This window comes from Protomyctophum bolini, assembly GCF_963924005.1.
Source record: "Protomyctophum bolini genome assembly, chromosome: 16".
NCBI classification, from domain to species: Eukaryota; Metazoa; Chordata; class Actinopteri; order Myctophiformes; family Myctophidae; genus Protomyctophum; species Protomyctophum bolini.
In genome coordinates this window covers 14,161,018-14,180,920 of record NC_137877.1, presented here as the reverse complement: position 1 = coordinate 14,180,920, position 19,903 = coordinate 14,161,018, and the positions used below count along the sequence as shown (strand labels likewise).

At 43.4% G+C, this 19,903-nt stretch overlaps 2 protein-coding genes across 2 annotated transcripts in view; both read left to right on the top strand.

Annotated features, from left to right (window-relative positions):
* Positions 1-19,903, top strand: part of popdc2 (popeye domain cAMP effector 2) — a 357,428-nt gene that overhangs the window by 162,888 nt on the left and 174,637 nt on the right. The window lies entirely within an intron of this gene.
* wars2 (tryptophanyl tRNA synthetase 2, mitochondrial) overlaps positions 1-19,903 on the top strand; it is a 37,980-nt gene that overhangs the window by 13,274 nt on the left and 4,803 nt on the right. The window contains exons 2-6 of the mRNA XM_080786100.1: positions 6,870-6,989; positions 8,136-8,294; positions 13,050-13,130; positions 18,010-18,095; positions 19,759-19,877. Coding sequence (XP_080642226.1) covers positions 8,229-8,294; positions 13,050-13,130; positions 18,010-18,095; positions 19,759-19,877 — 352 coding nt within the window. The 5' untranslated portion in view covers positions 6,870-6,989; positions 8,136-8,228. The remainder of the gene's footprint in view (positions 1-6,869; positions 6,990-8,135; positions 8,295-13,049; positions 13,131-18,009; positions 18,096-19,758; positions 19,878-19,903) is intronic.

Here is a 19,903-nt window from a genome sequence, read left to right as displayed (position 1 = left end):
TGGCGCCGTGGCGCGCACCTAAAAAAACAGCCGATCTAAAAGCTGGCAATGCGTCGCGTTGTGACGGCATCGCAAGCTTGTAGATCGGGCTGTTTTAGGCTGAGCGACACTGGCTAGCAACTCGGTATAAATCGGGATTTTCCGTCTCTCTCTGTCTCCTCCCTAGCAAACCTACTCCCTCAAGCCCAGGGAGATGGGGGAAGGCGTTTCTAGACCAACGCTGATCTCCATACTAGTCGTTACGCAATCCCTCCCGGCTAGCTGACACGGAGAAGTCAGCGGGGCCGAGCCGGCTGGGTACATGGACCGGGGCTCGTTCGTTACGGGGCTCCCAGAGGGGGGGGGGGGGGAGTGGGCCGCGGCGCCCAGCATAGCTCGGTCCCTCCGTCCAATTAGTTGTGATGGCCCCAGCTCAGCTGTCATAGATAACGGTCTCCTCGCAGCGCCCTGGCGAGGGGTGTCCCGCTGGAAGCCGCCGGGGTCGTTATCGTGATCGGTCACGATAAGCTCGGGTGGAGAACGTTTGGGAACGTTTAGATTGCGGGCCTGATCTGAGGCGATAACACCGCGACCCCGTAACGCTCCTGGGAACGTTCCGAGAAGGGAGCTCTGCTGTTAGGATCCGTGTTTGTGAGCCGCCTGGCGCTGCTCATGCTGAGCTGAAGGAAATTGTTCTTGATAATACAGGAACTTTGGATGGTTATTTTTTTGTTTCCATTAATCCACTTTGGCCTGACCTCGAAATTTAAAAAAAAATCTTCTAAATCCTCCAGTTTTCTGAAATATTTTCAATATTTTTCAAAAATAGCAGACCTACAAGCTCGTAGTGCGCCACTCGGTGTCGCGCTACGAGCTTGTAGATCTGCTATTTTTCAATAGCTAAATCATAACATAATGTTTAAAACACCAAAAGGGGTTTTGTGCCGGTACATTACATGCTGCTTTGTGTAACATGAGTTGATTAGAACTGTGTGATTTTTTTTAAATGCAAAGACTGTTTGCACTGCAACACAAACATGCCAATTGTTCGGCTGCAAACAACATAATTTTACATAATATTAGTAAATTCATATGAAAGGAAATTGTTTTACCCAGACAAGTGGCCTTTGTGGCCTGGGAAAGTGAAAAGTATATTTACTTCATCTTCTCAGAAGTTAAAGTAAATGTAAAAAGTGCCTGAAAAAGTTATTGTCGAGCACAATCGCATACAGTAGACACAAGTAGTTATGATACATAATTTGATCCAGATAAAATGAATGCTCATGCAGCATTCATCTCATGATAAATGGGGTAGCTGCTATAGCTATACTAACAGACTGCATGTACGTAGTAGAATTCTGTACACTTCTTTGTAGTTTTAAGATATATCTTCTCTTCTGGGGGTTCCCGGCTGGCACAAAACGTTTTCAGATGGGGGTCCGTGGCCAAATACATTTTTGAGGTCCTCCGCACGAAAAAGTTTGAGAACTACTGATTTAGAAGGCATTTTGTAGAATCTGCCTCAGGTCTTAATGTTTTTTAAGGACATAACCAGCTTCGGCCAGAAACATACTCCATTTTGTCTTTTAGATTCGGGAACCCGCATTTATTTATTTAAGTGCACAGAACATACCGGACAATGGAAACATCAAAAAAGTTCTGGTAGTTTGAATTGTGATCGTAATTCATTCTTTATGAGTTTTCAGATGAATCTGGACTAAAATGCGTTTCATATATTATCATATTGAAATGAACAGAATCCGGTGGCTTCCTCAAAAATCAAACAAACCACAGACTGGTGTGGAAAATGGACATCAGTGAATGTCAACGTGCCGTGGGCTTTAACCACATAATCCCTACCGTCCCGTCCCTATTCTGGGAATGTCAAACGTTCTGCCAAAATGGCAGATCGCTTGTAGATCTGCTATTGTGATTGTGACGCCAAGTGATTGTGAACTATATAAGATTTAAATCATTTAGGACGGGAACCCCTTTTGGTGTTTTGAGCATAGCTGCTATTTATTGAAAAATCGTGAAAATGTGGCGCAAATATTTGAATATTATATTCTTTCAGAGCGAACATTTTAAACTCAAATCTTTGCTTCTGGGGCCATCCCCGGAACAACATATTTTCAGATGGGGGTCCGTGGCCAAATACAGATTTTTAGAATCTGCCTCAGGTCTAAATGGGCTTCAAGTGCTTTATTGAACATTTTGAAAATGGACCCTTACTTTTACACGTTCAGAGTTACGTATGTTAACACTTCAGAGTTTTATTAAGACGACAAGAAAAAGGGGGAATGAAGGGGTGACATGTGCTGCATGGTGTTCGGCCGGCTTCGACCACATGATGTCATGATCGGATGCTTTTGCTACGTGGTAGCGAGACGAGCCTTCTGGGTGGCCCCACGACGACTGTATCTCTTAACTAACCGATGAAAAGCCGCTCCAGCTGGCAACTTGAGTGGTTAATTTCCGCTGCCCCGCGGTGGCCTCAATCGACCGCGTAGTACTAGCGTCCTGCGAAGAAGAAGAAGAAGCCCTTGTGCTAGTCGCCGCGGTGGGTTCCGGACCCCGCGACATGTGCGTCCACTCTGCTCGCCCCTATAATTGTATCGTATGACAGGCTTGGAGCCGCGAGCGGTGGCACTGGGCCCGTGCCAACACGCGGGCCGCACTGAACGCCAAGTGTTCGTGTTTGGTGGGTCCGTGCCAAGACGGAGCTGAGCCCGGTGGAGTCGGGGCCCAGCTGTACCAGAAACGCAGTGTTTGCCCAAAGGATCTGAATGCAAGGACTGATCTGTGCGAGGAAGCAGCCTGCTGCTGTCCTCGCACACAGTGCCAGCTCTGGAACACAGGGCCTTTGTTTTTACATGCTTTCTGATATGTTATGATATATGGTATGGACATACTATACTAAATCCATCATCTGCTGCATGTTCTCCCTATTCCACTTCCCTCCCCCCTAGCTCTCTCTCTCTCTCTCTCTCACTCTCCCTCTGTCTAATGCTAAAGGTAAGGGCTAGGGCAGGGAGATATGGACAATACAGATGGGCTATTGTCGGAGACTGTACGGGGGAAAAGAGCAGAGCCAATGGTAAAGTAAAGTTGACTAAATATCGTGGGTTTAACTGTCTGAGAATACACATTGACATGAAGCGGGATCGGAGGAACCAGATCCAACATTGAGGATCTGGAATCGTTTCCGTCGCATTTGGAACCGTTTCTGGAACCTAGCAGTTTTTAATCACACTGTCAGCTGGCATGTGGACTTCACTGCTGTACAATGACTATACCAGTGGTTCTGCTGTACAATGACTATACCAGTGGTTCTCAAACGTATGCTGTACAATGACTATACCAGTGGTTCTGCTGTACAATGACTATACCAGTGGTTCTCAAACGTATGCTGTACAATGACTATACCAGTGGTTCTCAAACGTATGCTGTACAATGACTATACCAGTGGTTATGGTATACCATGTGGACTATACCATGTGGACTTCACGTCTGCTGTACAATGACTATACCAGTGGTTATGGTATACCATGTGGACTATACCATGTGGACTTCACGTCTGCTGTACAATGACTATACCAGTGGTTCTCTCTGCTGTACAATGACTATACCAGTGGTTCTCAAACTTTGTAATTCCAAGGACCACCATAACGGGTCCATTTGGTTCCATTTGTACACTCTCAGAGTTACAGACCTGTTAGTGTCCATTTTGAACCACATAGGTCGACCGACCGACAGACAGACAGACAGACAGACGGCATGTTATATACAGTAGACAAATGCCAGATCATTATTGATCATTCTATAGTGTTTAAATAGTTTCAATGTATGGATATTATACAGGTTCTTAGTTTACTTCATGATCCAACTTAAAGGGAAACTTTACCCTTTTTGCAAAACAATATATGTTAATGACGTTTAGAAGATTTAGAACACTTTCCTGGGGGTCTTTATGTGTGTAATATGTGGTTGTGTAGATATTTTAGATTTTAGCAGTGAGCCCAGTGTCTGTGATGTCATGGACACTGGGCTCACTTACTTCCTGGACTACGTGTTGTCTCAGTAAGACATCCCTCACCCTATCCACAAGGAGGTGCAGTGCACCAAAGCATTATGGGAATTGTAGTCCAGGAAGGAACCATTAAGGAATTGGACCGTTAAGAGGGAATCGTTAAGGAACCGTAATCACAAAAAACCCGGTAGCTTGATTGTGCATGCACGCATAAACAGCTCTCATGCAGCCCCTCTCCTTTGTGTCTTTGCACCGTCCTATGCATGCGTTGTTGTGGCTGCACGGGCCCTGTTGTCTGGTTATCCGGTGTTATCGTTGGCCTGCAAAGTGTTGCATTCTTCGCTCCGACAGTGTTTGGGAGTGAACAGAGGCGCTAGCCACGGAGTCGGTGTGTATAGCTAATACAAGCTGGGAGGGAACAGAGGCGCTAGCCACGGATTGGTGTGTAGCTAATACAAGCTGGGAGGGAACAGAGGCGCTAGCCACGGAGTTGGTGTACAGCTAATACAAGCTGGGAGGGAACAGAGGCGCTAGCCACGGAGTTGGTGTACAGCTAATACAAGCTGGGAGGGAACAGAGGTGCTAGCCACAGAGTTGGTGTACAGCTAATACAAGCTGGGAGGGAACAGAGGCGCTAGCCACGGAGTTGGTGTGTAGCTAATACAAGCTGGGAGGGAACAGAGGCGCTAGCCACGGAGTTGGTGTGTAGCTAATACAAGCGTGACCGCTGCTGGCTTCCACACTGCCAACATGCTCACACCAATGCCCTGCAGATCTCTCCTCACCTCTGCACTAATCCTAGAGCCGCTTGATGCCAGATTCTTGGATCCGATGCTGAGTCCTACCTACACCATGATTAACGATGTTTTGACCAATTATTTTTGTCAAAAAGTGTAACATTTGGGCTGCATATGCCTTTCATGCGGAAGCTTGTGGGCGAACCCGTAACGACTGTCTATCGATCTACTTTACCGTATTGTGCCAAATATAACATAAGTTATAGCAGTGAAAATATCCCAAAAAACAGGGTCGTATTTTATTCGAGGTCTAGATATTTTTACATGTCATTATACACTGTGCCGATTGATGGCACCCCTACTGCTGAAACCAGTGTTATGTGTCACACTGTGCTCTGAGTTCACCAGTTGACAAACCTCAAAAAAACCTCTTCATCACCTGAATCTCTGTATGTACAACACCGTCATCATCAGCTGGATTCTCCATAATAGAACTACACACCTACGTCTGACGTCACATAGTCCAGAATATAAGGTCATCACCTGGATCTCCATATATGGAGCTGAAACCTACTGTCATCATCACCTGTATCTCCATGGAGATGACGACACATCACTCTGACATCGCCATTATTCAAGTAGCAGACCTCCCCTATTCTTAACAGACCATCTCAACTTCTCAGTATCTACCTTCAAGACCGTCATATTCAACAATGCTCCCCAGGATCCCCAGAATTACTTCGGTGACCTTCCGTAGAGGATCACAGACAAGCACACCTCAACCCATACGAGCCAAGGTATCTGGCCTTGGCCCTACAACCCAGATAATACCTTTACCGGCTTCTGTAAGTCCATCTTTCCTACCACACGTGTTAGTCATTCGGATTAAGTTCGAACCAGGCACCACTGCGGCGGTGATTGCCGTGATTTTTTTCCACCCAAAAACATGATCATCAGGTATTATTGTTGTATAAGGAGGAAGATTCTTTAAAACAAAGTGTACAGTATTTGTTAAAATGTCATTTTTATGTGGACACGTCCATCAGTTCATTAAGTATGCCTGGTTTGCCTGGTGGGTGGTGATCCACCTGAACTGAAGCCACACCCACAGCTGTTGTTGAGGGGCGCTAGCCCCTCCTATATACAGGTTTAATGTTTGTTTGTCAGTCAACGCCATTGACAATGAAGGGAAATGTATGTCATCTTGTCCCTAACACAAACATTAAATGCCATTGACAATAAAGAGAATTTAATGTTTTGTCAATGTTTGTTTTACATGACCATTACATCACCTAATCTTAGCAACATGAGTTAGATTTTAATGTATTAGCGCCCCTCACTTCACATGGGTGTGATTTTTTTTTATAATAAAGGAGAGGGTTTAGGGTGATATTGTGATATCACTGTTTATTTCATTGGCACGTTTGACTGTCAAGGTTTCCGCCTTCAGGAAGAAACCCTAATGACTAAGGGAAGACAGCATTGCACATAACCACACCAAGGGGTCTATACTGTCACCTCATAAACACATGAAAATCTGGAAAACCCCATCTTTAATAATGCCTCACAACGCCTGTAAATCTGCTTGTACATCTGCTATTTTCACAATATTTGTGGAATTGAGACCCTCGGGCCAATCCGGATGCACCCCGCGGCGGATTCAAACCCCTATACTCTGGTTAGTGGGCAGGGACTTTACTCGAGCGCCTGTAACCCATCTCGATTCAATACAGCGGGCGGGGGGGGGGGGGGGGGAGAAATATGTCATATGGTAACTAACAAACGTCGAATATAATGGAATATCATCTCAAGCCTCTTCCCCAGGCCTGTGTCCAGAGTCCAGACCTCCTGCTGTCTTCTGGGGGCTGACATGTTTTCATAAACCTGCTGGGGTTTTGTTGCCTCACGCATATCCGAGGGCTCTTTCCTTCCTTGCTCTTTCCTCAAGTGTTGTAAAACACTTTTTGTGTGTGTGTGTCTGTGTGTCTGTGTGTCTGTGTGTGTGCGGGGGGGAGGGGGACCTATAAACAAACCTAAACTTATTGTTTTGCTCCAGCAGTCTCTCATCCCCAAATAAACCCCAAAGTGTAATCTTTATTTTCCATCTCCTTTCTGACTCCCAGGACCAGGAGCCCCCGGGAGGCGAAGGCGGAGGCGGGCGGGTGTTTTCGGGGATCCAGCCCACAGGCGTTCCTCACCTGGGGAACTACCTGGGAGCCCTGGAGAGCTGGGTGGCCCTGCAGGTAGGCTTAACTTATTATTATTTTACAGGATTACTTGGCATAATCGTTATTCAATGAACATCAATCATCTGTTGAATAGCAATAGCAGCAGAAATATATTGTGACGAAAAGAGAGATGAGCCAGAAGGCAAAGCTCTCTGCCTACCGAACTAATCTTCCTACTCGAAAGAATAAGGTTGTCGAATACAAGCAGATTAAATTATTTTCTTCGACTTAGAGATATGGTGAGAAGTTCAGTCACGCAAGAGAGACTCAGAGTAGAGTCGCTGTTTCATCGCCTGGAAAGGAGCTAGCTTAGGTGGTTCAGCTCAGATTTTTGGAGGCACCCTCCCATCTCAGTTGTTGTGGCAGAAAGAAGACTCCGCTTTGCTGGACACTGCCACAGAGCAAAAGACCAGGTCATTTCGGATATTCTTCTGTGGAGACTACCCTGCCCATCAAGAGGAACAAGACCTCTCACATTTCCAGATGTTCTGAGTAGGGACACAGGACTGACTGTGAATGAACTTGGTGTGGCAATGACCAACAGAGACCAGTGGAAGCAGCTTGTGTCGCAGATCTCGAGGGCACTCGAAGGATGATGAGGTGGTTCAGGCATCTGGTTAGGATGCCTCTCGGCCGTCTCCCTAGGGAGGGCCTTGAGGCACGTGCCCCCACATCCGTATTTTCTCCATCTGTCATATCTTCCCTGTGCGATGGTTGATTACAAAATCTAAATGGCAAGCAGAAATGCGGTGTTACCGATGATACTAATCAAGGTTCTGTTCCATTTAGTGTAGTGCACAGTGCTTCTCAAAACTTTTCACTTAACTTAGCCCCATAACTCTGAGAGTGTACAAATGGTTTGTACACTCTCAGAGTTTCACACACATACTCAAGGACACTTTAAACCCACCGGTGTAGCAGAGTGTTTCCAGTGAGCCAACATGCACAATAGCATCACCCCGATTCTGTTTAACCAGAATGGAACAGAGGGAGCCTTAATTAATATTATCGGTAACACCTGTGAAGGAAGTCGGAAGAGGCCCAGAAGAACATAGGAAGAGTTATTTCCAAAATGGCATGTATATGTGCATATAGAGCCTATATTAATCACCAGCCAAAAAATGTCCTGCCAGTGACTCCCCTCCCCTCTCCTCCCCTCAGAGCCGCTATCCCTCGGTGCTGTACAGCATCGTGGACCTGCACTCCCTCACCCAGCCCCAGGAGCCTGCCCAGCTGCGGCGCAACATCCTGGACATGGCAGCCAGCCTGCTGGCCTGCGGGATAGACCCACACGCCTCCATACTGTTCCAGCAGTCACAGGTGAATATAGACACACACCACACACCTCCACACTGTTTCAGCAGTCACAGGGTGGAGTTGATGGATGGGATGGAAAGAAAGACGACAGCTGGATAGATGTGGAGAGATGGATTGATGTGTGACAGGATGATGGATGGATACAATGGATTTAACCAGTTTCAACATGGCATCTCTATTTTGGGCATGTCATTTATATGCGAGAATCTTCGCTGTATTTTAGCTGATTTTATTTTTTAAAGGAAAAAAAGGAGATCTACAAGCTCACAATGTGGTGCTTTGCATGGTGCTTTTGTGAGCTTGTAGATCGACTCGCTTTCGCTATTTGCTGTACAACATTATATAGTGGTTAATTGTCTTGTGCATGCGTCCTTGTGAGTCTCTCTCTCTCTCTCCCTCACTCTCTCTGTGTGTATTTGCATGTCTGTGTGCGCATGGCGTGCTTAGTGGCGTGCATCTGTCTGCGACGTGCCCCAGTGCAGCTGTGCACAGTAGTATATGCGTGTGTGCGTTTTAAAGATGGCCTCCTTTGGTCTCTCTCCAGGCCTTGTCATCGGGGAAGACTCAGCCGGAGTGGTCGGCCATCTTTGGGATGTTTTCTTTTGCGTGCGCTGGCGTTCTGGTGTTTACCCTGTGCGTCCGCCCGCCAAGCGTTTTACTATCACTCTCTGATTCTTATCTGATTCTTCGTCCGCCTCGCAGATTTACAGGGCCTATGAAAACACCACTACCATAAACCCAGCATTAACTCCTGCCTGAGGTTTACCCCAGGCAGGATTTCAACACACATATATATTTTTTTTGCCTGTTTGTTTGTTTGTTCTTTACGGGGTTTTTTTGCGGAAATGTCTCTTCTTTTTTTTCTTCTTTTTCTTCAAGTCCGTAAGAACAGCTGTCTCTTTCCCTCGATTCAGAGAGAAAGCCAGTCTAGTGTGTGTGAGAGAGAGAGAGAGAGAGAGAGAGAGAGAGAGTGGAGAAAAGTAAAGAGGGATTTAAGGTGATGCCATATGTGTGATGATAGTCTAGTCCATCTGTATTCCCCTGCTACACACACACACACACACACACACACACACACACACACACACACACACACACACACACACAGACATACAGACACACACAGAGCACTGTTCTCGTTCACGTTTATCTTCATGCTACATAACTTGGCAGTGAGGAAGGAGGACCTCCCATTGAACACGCGAGTGAGTCCACTCCGCTCCACATGTACAAATATGATGAGGACCCAAAGAAAACACCTGACTTCACTGAAACGCACAGCAAATGGGGGGAAAAGATAGTGATGAGCTCAAATCAAGTGCACGTGTTGCGCGTGTGTCTATGTGTGAGAGAGAGAAAGAGAGGTAGAGAGAAATAAAGAACTATCCACTGCTGGTCGTGCTGGATAGTCTCTTGACTGTGCGAAAATAAAAAAGTAGGCGTCAAACATTCGGCACAGACGAATTGCAAACCAAAGGAAGCTAGCAAGAGTTTGCAAAAGACCGAGCGAGACCAAGCGAGAGCACGTGTGATTTTTATTGTTTTTGTATACGTGTGCTCGTCCACATGTCCAGCTGTACTCGTCTGTGTCGCGGCGTGTGCACGTGCACAGACGAGCCACTTGTATCTCGTGTATGCGCGTGGGCGCATGCGCCCTCCTGCGCCTGTGTGAGTGTGCATGTATGTGTGTGTGTGTGTGTGTGTGTGAGAGAGAGAAAGAGAGGTAGAGAGAAATAAAGAACTTTATTATCCACTGCTGGAAATGTATGTCTTGATCTCTAGAAAAAAAGTGGTCATCAAACATTTGACACAGACAAATTTACAAACCAAAGGAAGCGAGCAAGTGTTTTCGAGAGACCGAGCGAGCGTGTTATAATGTTTTTGTGTACGTGTGCTCGTGCACGCGTTCATCTGTACTTGTTGGTGTCGCTGTGTGTGCACGTGCGCACAGACGAGCCACTTGTATCTCGTGCATGCGTGTGGGCGCATGCGCCCTCACGTGCCTGTGCGTGTGTCTTTGCATATGCGTACTGTATGAACAATTGTAGCAGTAAAAGTCACGCCCTCGCAAGAACTCCATTCTTGGCTCTCTGTGCCGCACTTATCGAAACGAGAGCAAGAAGAGAGGTTTATCTGCTGTGCAGAGACGACTCCCAGCCTTTTAGTTTTTCATTTTTGCCGTATATTATAGGCAATGGTGCCCCAGCTTTCAGCAGCTGTTACAAAGTTTCCCAAGGGGAACAAATTGGAACAAATTGAGAGGTGATAGTAGACACCTTTTTATGAACACATTTGTGAAGAAAGCTAGTGGTAAGCATTTATTTTTAATACATTGGTACAGTGGTTCCCAAACCTTTTAGCTCGAGACCCAAAAGAGTAAAGAGACGTTTGCACATTGAAAATAGCACATCTAAAAGCTCACACCACATTGAGAGCTTGTGGATTTTCACTACTTCTTAAATATATTTTTATTTATTTTAATTTTTTTACTTTTGAAATATCTTGGAACTTATTTAATTTGTTTAACTTTTTTTTTTTTAATCTTTTGACCTAATAATTACATTTATATATCTTAAATGGAAGACACAAAAAATGGAATATTCACTATACTGCATTTTACCCATTAAAAAAAAAATAATGGTTCACGACGCAAACATGGGTCCCGACCACAGTCTATGGTCCCAACCCCACTGTTTGGGGAAACAGTGCTTTAAAAAGACCGGCCATGCACCGGCGTATGAATGAATGGACGGCCTGTTCCTCCAAAAGCCCTTCTAAAAAGCCTCTTTTAGTGCTGCCCCGGGCCCGCGTCCATCCCGCCACTATCCTTATCCCCGCGCCTCGCCATCTGTCCGATCCCTGGCCCGACACGGACGGTGTAATAAATACCAAGTGTTGGTTCTGGCAGCACATTTTGATTTTAGCTGAGTCATAAGTCTTTAAAACATTTCAGATGACTTTGAAATAATAAGCTTTGTTCCAGTGTCTAGTTTTAGTTGACTAAATATAACATTTTAGTCTGTCTAAATCTACAGTTGATTTAGTCGACAATTATTTTTTTTCCGCAGGCCTTCATGGTGTTGTAATGACTGATTTTAGAGTTGGTTGCGTGATGAAAATAGCCGATCTACAAGCTCACAACGCGTTGCGAGCTTGTCCTTTAGTTCCCTCTTCATCTGTCTCTTCTTCTGAAGAAATTGTCAATATATCATATGTCATAGTTTTAGTCATCATAGCTTATAGTTTTTATTTATTTTTAATCCGTTTTCCTCAATGAAAACGGATTATTTTTCTCGTCATAGTTTTTAATCGGCGAAATCACAGCTGATACTGTAAATACGTCCTCGCCCAACCTGGCGTGCGGAGCGTAGAATCTGGACTCGTGCCTCCCTCCTGCTATCTGCCCCGTTGACGTCACAAAGCCCCACGATCCTTTTAGAGCAGACCAGGGATGAGGGCGATAGCGCCAGCAGCCATAAAGTTTAATTCGCTGAAGCAGAAGGATTTTCGCCTTTTCCCCCCTTTTATTTTTTTTTACTTTTGTTTTAACTTTTCTCCTGCAAAATAATACCTTGGCATCCTTTTTCCTTTTTCCTCTCTCTCTCTCTCTCTCTCTCTCTGCTCTCTGTCTCACTCTCTCACCCACTCTCTGTTTTCTGGCTCTCTGTGTTTGAGGACACAAGAAGAAGAGATGATTTTGGGTGTGATGCAAGCTGGAGTTGTTAACTGCAAACCCCCAACAGAGAATTTAGATTATCAGAAAGCCAACGCAAGAGGTCTTTTATTACACACACACACACACACACACACACACACACAAACTGTTAACTTCAAATCTCGCAAACCACTACACTGCTCGGCGCCAAATTTTCGCTGCCAGGTGGCCAAGAGAGTCAATCTCTCACACATGTGCGCGCGCACACACACACACACACATACACACACACACACACTGTGAGTAAAATGCATCAACTATACTGTATGAATAGTTTTGATGTGAAATACTCAATGGCTGCTATCTATCTCACGCTCAGACACACACACACACACACACACACACACACACACACGCTCACAGTGCCATGAGCTTGTACATTTGTTGAACATTTGTTTATCGTTTTGAATGAAATTATTTTAACAACAAATCTTCTCTTCTGGAGGTCCCTGGCACAAAACATTTTCAGATGGGTGGTCCGCGGCCAAATACAATTTGTGGGTCCTTGTCACGGAACAGTTTGAGACCTACTGTCATAATGAGCCAAGTAACAGCTCTGCAGCTCTGAATCATACTGCACTGGTAGTAGCATATTGTGCTCACTACTTTAAAGGTTGGTCACAGGGGAAGATGGTAGTACCCGTCTCGGCCACTTGGAGGTGCAAGGGAGTCACCCTACATGGCCCCCAGAGTATTCAGAGGATATAGTGCTGTTGTTGACACACAATCTACACTTATATGTTTCATTAATTTCAGCTGGTAAAAAATGGTCTTCTGATTTGATTTCAAGCGAGTCCATGTTCAAAGAAATCCATTTTTTACTTATTTAACTGTCTGTCTAAATGATATGCTTAATTGTTTTCCTCCCTCTATACTGTATATGGCTAATAATATGGTTGTCCGGTGACTTTAGTCTAATACAGAGGGTGTACAAATGGAAAGAAATGTACCTGTGCAGGGTTTGTTTTTAAATATCTTTATGCACAGAATAAGTATGATTCTTTTTTGTTGAGTATGTTTGTTTTAAATATGTCCGTCTGCAGGTGCCTGAACACGCAGAGCTGTCCTGGATCCTCGGCTGTCTCACCAGCATGCCTCGACTACGACATCTTCCACAGTGGAAGGTGAGAAAACATATTACAACTTTATTTATAGAGCACTTATCGAAACTGAAACGAAACGTCTGATTCTACTAAATTATGCCTTCTAAATCAGTAGTTTCACACTTTCACTTCATTTTTTTTTAAATCTTCAAAAATGTATGTCTGCTGTTATAGTGAATAGCCAACGCTAAAATGACACATGATGCTTACCCGGTTTTAATGTGTAATATAATATGTAGGTGCTTTACAGTGTTTTAAAGCATTACGTTATACTTTAATTATTGAAAAATCAGATCTACAAGCTTGTAGGTCTGCTATTTTTGAAAAATCACGAAGATATGCCTCAAATCTTTGAATATATATATATATATTACAGAGTGAACATTTGAACTCAAATCTTTGCTTCTGGGGAGGTCCCTGGAACAACATATTTTCAGATGGGGCGGCGGAGGCCAATGACATAGTTTTTAGGGAAATATTGAGCACCACTCATACAGAAACGTAAGGTTTTTCAGAAAACTGTCAGGATTTAGATTTATTTATTTATTTCGACGTCGGGCATAAATGGTTTAATGTGTAAAATATAGGTGTTTTACATAAATGACCAATCTAATAAATAAACAATAAAAGCTACAGAAACATAACCCTGATATATTGTGTTTATTCAAGAAGAGCAGAAAATAAATCAATTCCTTGACGCAAAGTAAACTAACTTTCATTTACGATCTTGAAATGAAATTAATAGCAAGTATAGAAACTATCTCTACCCTTATTGCCCATGCAGTAGGCGAGTATATCAAATGATAAATGTTCACCAGAATAACAATTAATGGGTTTGTGATTTGGACGTAAATTGACACATGCCACTGGAATCCGTACAGACCAAAAGGGTGGTTCTCTAATGAAAAGTGACACTGACCCCCACCACAAGAATATCGGCTTTTACCGCATTTTATTTCACCATTTTATCATCCGCGTCTTTGTTTTTTACCGGTTATATCTGGACAACTACACGGTAAAGTGTTCATTTGTTAATTCAGCGTCAATTCATAAACTCTTGAAATCTAACCACATGGACCCGTTAGGTTTGGACATTCTCAAGATTTAAAGCTGCCGCCTCGAACTCATGTACTGTATTTTAGTAGAATGAATTTCAGGGGCAATTTTAACTAATCTGTATGGTGGGTGGAGGCACAGTTTTCAAAGGGGGGTCCAGGCAGGGGTCCGCGACGCATAGTAAGGGGGTCTACCAAAACATTCACAGATTATTTTACACTCATGTTTATCTAATTGAAAAGTGTATTGTCGGGTTTTGCACATGATTCACATTATGGTAGTGGTTTCTGTTCATGACTGAAACGATTGATCTACAAGCTCATAGCGCTACGAGCTTGTAGGTCTGCTATTTTTTTTTAATCGAAGAACGACTGACATAGAAACATAGCTTTTTCAGAAAACTGTCAGGATGTAGAAGACATTTTTAGAATCTGATCTCAGGTCAAAATGGGTTAATACAATATAACTATAGTACAGTGGTTGGAGGAGGTCTCCCTACTCTTCCCATTGACACATTTTAGACCCCGATGGGCACCATTTTAGTGGTTGACAAGTAGCGCTGCCTGAAGCCCGTGAGCACATCTCCCCCACACGGATTCCCTCTAGCCTGGCGTCTCTTTCTTCACTCGGCAGGCCTGGCTTCAAATCCGGGATACGTGAGGACATAAAAGTATCGCCTTCAAAATGAACACGGAGGATGTTACTGACTGTGTCACACATCGTGTAGCAGCTCGACGCGTTGTGTGCTTGTGAATCGGCTATCTTAAGCATGCAACCAAGTGTAAAATGACTCGTGTCTATTACTTATGCTGGATCTCTTGTCCACTAGTCCCTTCCTAACATGTTAGTCTAGTTTTTATTTGTTTGACGAAATTGTCAATAGATTTAGTCTCAAGGTGCGTTTCAGACTTGGATGGTTAGAGCGGCGTGATTACATACAAAGTCAATGCAAAGACGAGAATTGCGGTCGGAGCGGCGCGAACGGGACGAACCGAGGCGAATATATATTCAGGTCTGAAAGCAGCTGAAGTTTTAGTCATCATAGCTTAGTTTTCGTCATAGTTTTAATCAACAAAATCACAATCACAATCGTTGTGAATTTCAGCACTGATTGGGAGATGTGTTTGGTCTCCCTGCTCTGTACCATGGAGTTATAATCGGTGTTGTAGTGCTACAATAGTCACAATATAGTCACAATACAATCACAATGACAAGTCAAAAAATATATATTTTTGCCCCAAAAACATATTTTAGACGTGAGAGAAGTGGAGGGATGCCGCTCCCCTGGTTATAATACAGCATCGTCTCTGTCGGGGTGGAATCTACAAGCTCATCTACTACTTTTTATTTATTTTTATGTTTATTTTTTGTGGCTTTTGCCTTTATTTTATATTTTTTTATGGAGGGACAGACAGTAGGCTGACAAAAATGGGGAGAGAGATGGGTGGAAGACATGCAGTAAAGGCCGTCGGGATCGGGAGTCGAACCCGCGGCACACTGCCAGACTGGATTGCCAGCCAAGGTGCCTGGACCACTGAGCCATGGCCCAGGCCACATCTGCTACTTTTGATGCTTGTCTGTGTGGCGCTGGAGTAGGCCGCTAATTTACGTAAAAAACACAAAAGGTTAAAATGTGGAGATAAGCGGTTTCTGCCGACAATGTAATAGGGATGTAATAGTTAATCGAACTAATGGGTTTATTTTATTATAAAAAAACACATTTATTATTATTTTCACAATTGTTCATATTTTTAATCATTTTAACCTCTAATAATAATCATAATAAGGGTAATAATAATAATAATAATAATACCAATAATAATAATTAGTGGTTAATGAGACAAATTGATTTAATCGAGTATAAATAAATTAGTAGAATAATTTCACGTTAATTCATTGATGTATATATTATTTAAAAATAAACATGTTATTCAACAAAGTAATTGATAGAATAATCGATAAGAAGATGATCGATTTTTGCAGCCCTACGAAATGAATATAACCTATAATAAACCTTTGAAGAAACTAGAGGCCATTAAGTGTAGTTGGAACATCTTAAACTAGTCCACGGTCTACGTTTAAAGGACAACTTTAGTTTTTTTCAACCATGGTTCATGTTTTAGGTTGTTTTAGGAGAAAGTAAAAGATGAGTGTTAATTATTTTTCATTTGCTGCTTCCTTTCGGGGGCAAATTACATCTGGCCACAGAAGATCACAGGATCTCCTGAATATGAAGGTAGCCTACTGTGGGGAAGCCACACTGTGTGTCATAGGCTCAATATGTCAGTTTGACACATTCAGTAGATCCTGTGATCTTTTGTGGCCAGATGTAATTTATTGGGGTCTAGTAGGACTATAGTAAAGAATAAAAAAATATATCGCTATAATATTTTGTAAAAAAATACATATTTAGCCCCATGCTTGAATGCCCCCGCCCCCCTGTCAAAAACAGCTAAAATCCCTAAAACGAAAGGAAGCAGCAAATGAAAAATAATTAACACTCATCTTTTACTTTCTCTAATAACAACCTAAAACAAAAACAATAAACTAAATTTGTCCTTTAAATGCCTCACCAAAGCCTCCTGCTGCAGGCAACCACTCTGCAACATTGTACGAGTGAGGAGCTCACTCACTCACAGCCAACTGTTTTTACGAACCTAGTTGTAAAACTCAAATTTACTGTTATATGGTCACTTTATCTTGGGTGATAAAAATAGAAAAATAAACGCATTTGATTTGTGGTGTGCTATGGATATGCCACGTGCATTTTCTCATTGAATCGGTTACTTCCAGACAGTCACCACATTGACCGTTTATTAGTTTAATACCCAAGAGAATCGCGATAATGCTCCTTTTGTTTTTCCCGAGTTCATCCGACATCCCTATTGTTCATTTTATCGTTTGTTTCTCAGAACTTTTTTTTCCCTACCCCCATAATTACAGTGATTTTCATAGACCTCATGCAGCTTTAATAGAGGAGCCGTTGGGAATGGAAGTCCAACGGTCCTTGCCCTGGCCTCCGACGCTGCACAGAAAACACCTTTTTTGTTTATACTCAACAGATGAGTTGAGCTCAAACGTGGTGAGAAACGACCCGGGGTGAAGTCCGGAGAATCCCTGACTCGTGAACGTGACGAGGCATTTTTTTTGTTGTTGGAGGGTGAAGGTAGTTCCTTTAACCCATTTTGCCTGGCAACGATTTTAAATCCTGACAGTTTTCTGAAAAATCCTATGTTTCTATTTCTATTTTCATGTCAAGGACCCCAAGATTATATGTAATTGGCCGCCGACCCCCATCTGAAAGTATGTTGTTCCAGGGACCTCCCCAGAAGCAAAGTTTTGAGTTTAAAACTTTGGCTGTGAAAGAATATACAGTATATTACTATATTCAAAGATTTGCACTACATTTTCACGATTTTTCAAAAATAGCAGACCTACCAAGTGCCGCGCTATGAGCTTGTAGATCTGCTATTTTTCAATAGCTAAAGTATAACATTATACTACAAACACCAAAAGGGGCTCCCACCCAAAATGGGTTAACCCATGAAGACCTGAGACCGGTTCCACAAATGCCTTCTAATCTAAACCAGTCGTTCTTTCAAGATATATATGAACCCATTTAGACCTGAGACCGGTTCTACAAATGCCTTCTAAACCAGCCGTTCTTTTAAGATAAAAGAAAAAAGCTCGCTGTGAGCCTTGTACACATGACGAATCACGTGTTTAATTCCGTTAGAATTATGAACATTGATTGATTGATTTCTGTCTTCCTTCCTTCCTTCTTTTATAAATGATTTTCTTTCTTCCTTTCTCTCTCTCCCGTTCATCCTTCCATGTTCACCAGATGAAGAGCAGCAAACAGAAGGGCGAAGGCAGCGTGGGTCTCTACACGTACCCCGTCCTCCAAGCAGCTGACATTCTTCTGTACAAGTGAGATCCATCTCTGTTCATCAGATGTGTGTGTGTGTGTGTGTGTGTGTGTGTGTGTGTGTGTGTGTGTGTGTGTGTGTGTGTGTGTGTGTGTGTGTGTGTGTGTGTGTGTGTGTGTGTGTGTGTGTGTGTGTGTGTGTGTGTGTGTGTGTGTGTGTGTGTGTGTGTGTGTGTGTGTGTGTGTGTGTGTGTGTGTGTGTGTGTGTGTGTGTGTGTGTGTGTGTGTGTGTGTGTGTGTGTGTGTGTGTGTGTGTGTGTGTGTGTGTGTGTGTGTGTGTGTGTGTGTGTGTGTGTGTGTGTGTGTGCGTGCGTGCGTGCGCGTGCGCATGTACACACTTTTTACAGTATTGTTTGTGTTTTCCATGTGTCTTTTTCGCGTGCACATAATGTTTGCCTTTAATCTACCTAAATCAAATAATATGGTCCAGATTTCGGTCGTAACGCGGCACTCTGTTTGTTGCCGATCTGCAGACAGTATGTGGATTATTAGTGTATTTATGTGAGTCTTCGTCCCGATCTGCAGACAGTATGTGGATTATTAGTGTATTTATGTGAGTCTTCGTCCCGATCTGCAGACAGTATGTGGATTATTAGTGTATTTATGTGAATCTTCGTCCTGCACCTGGACATTTCAGGGACTGTGCGTCTTCATTAATCTTACCTGCCTGACACGATTATTATGTCGTTGCTGTCCGGACGAAACCTCAAAACTCTATTTTTGAGGTTTTCGATTTTATTCCATAAATCAGTGCTATTGAACACCCTTTACGTCTGTGTGTTGTTTTGAAAATATTGAACCAATGGATAGTAGTATTGGACCCTCTAACTGTCTGCTAAAACAGCAAACTCCACCCAGTAGTAGAGAGGAAGAAGGATTTAGCAGCAACATTTAATTCTTAACTAAAATTAAATGGACTAAAGTTTAACGTCTGGAAGCATCTTAGAACTGGTCATAACACAGAGTGCATACTGTACACTACACCGTTGGTTCTCAAAAGTAGGGTCGGGCAGCAAAACGATTTGAATATAGCCTACCATCAATCTGTTTAATCACTTTAAAATGTATAGGCCTACGCATGCGTCAGGTATTTGAAAATAGGCCATCTACACAGTAAAGTTCAAAGTTATTTATTATCGGTGTCCCCAGTGGGGCCATTATTAGGTTTACAGCAGATCGTAGAGGTTTGAAACACAGTACAAAACACAGACACCAACAAAACATAGACACCAAACCAAAACTCTTTGCTGCCTGTCGCTGCGTGCACTGCTTCCTGACTTCCTTGTATCTCCAAGAGAAAAAAACACTGCTTCCAAGTCATCCCTGTAGATAGGTAGGCATGACGGAAGGAGGAAAAAGAAGGAGAGCCCAGACAGACAGTGTGAGGGAGGGTGGAGGGGGGGGAGGATGGGGTGCGAAGGTGGGTGTGTGCAGAGGGATGTGTATGTGTCTTTCTGAGTTCTTTCGGATTATGTGCCAGGTCACGTTATCTCAGTCCGCGGTGTGACAAATACAAGCTGCTGCTTCCAAAAAGGTCTTAAAAAGATATGCTCTTTTCACTGTTTGATGTTTATATATAAAAGAATATCAAAACTTCCGTACATACGTAAGGTTTTCACGTGACAATGACGATATGTGCTGCTGTTTTGTTGTGTTGTTGAACAGGGCCACTCATGTTCCGGTGGGAGAGGATCAGGTGCAACACCTGGAGCTGGCCCAGGATCTGGCACGCATCTTCAACAACCAGTATGGAGACACCTTCCCTGAGCCACGCGCTCTGCTCAGTAAGAACACACTACTCTACACACCT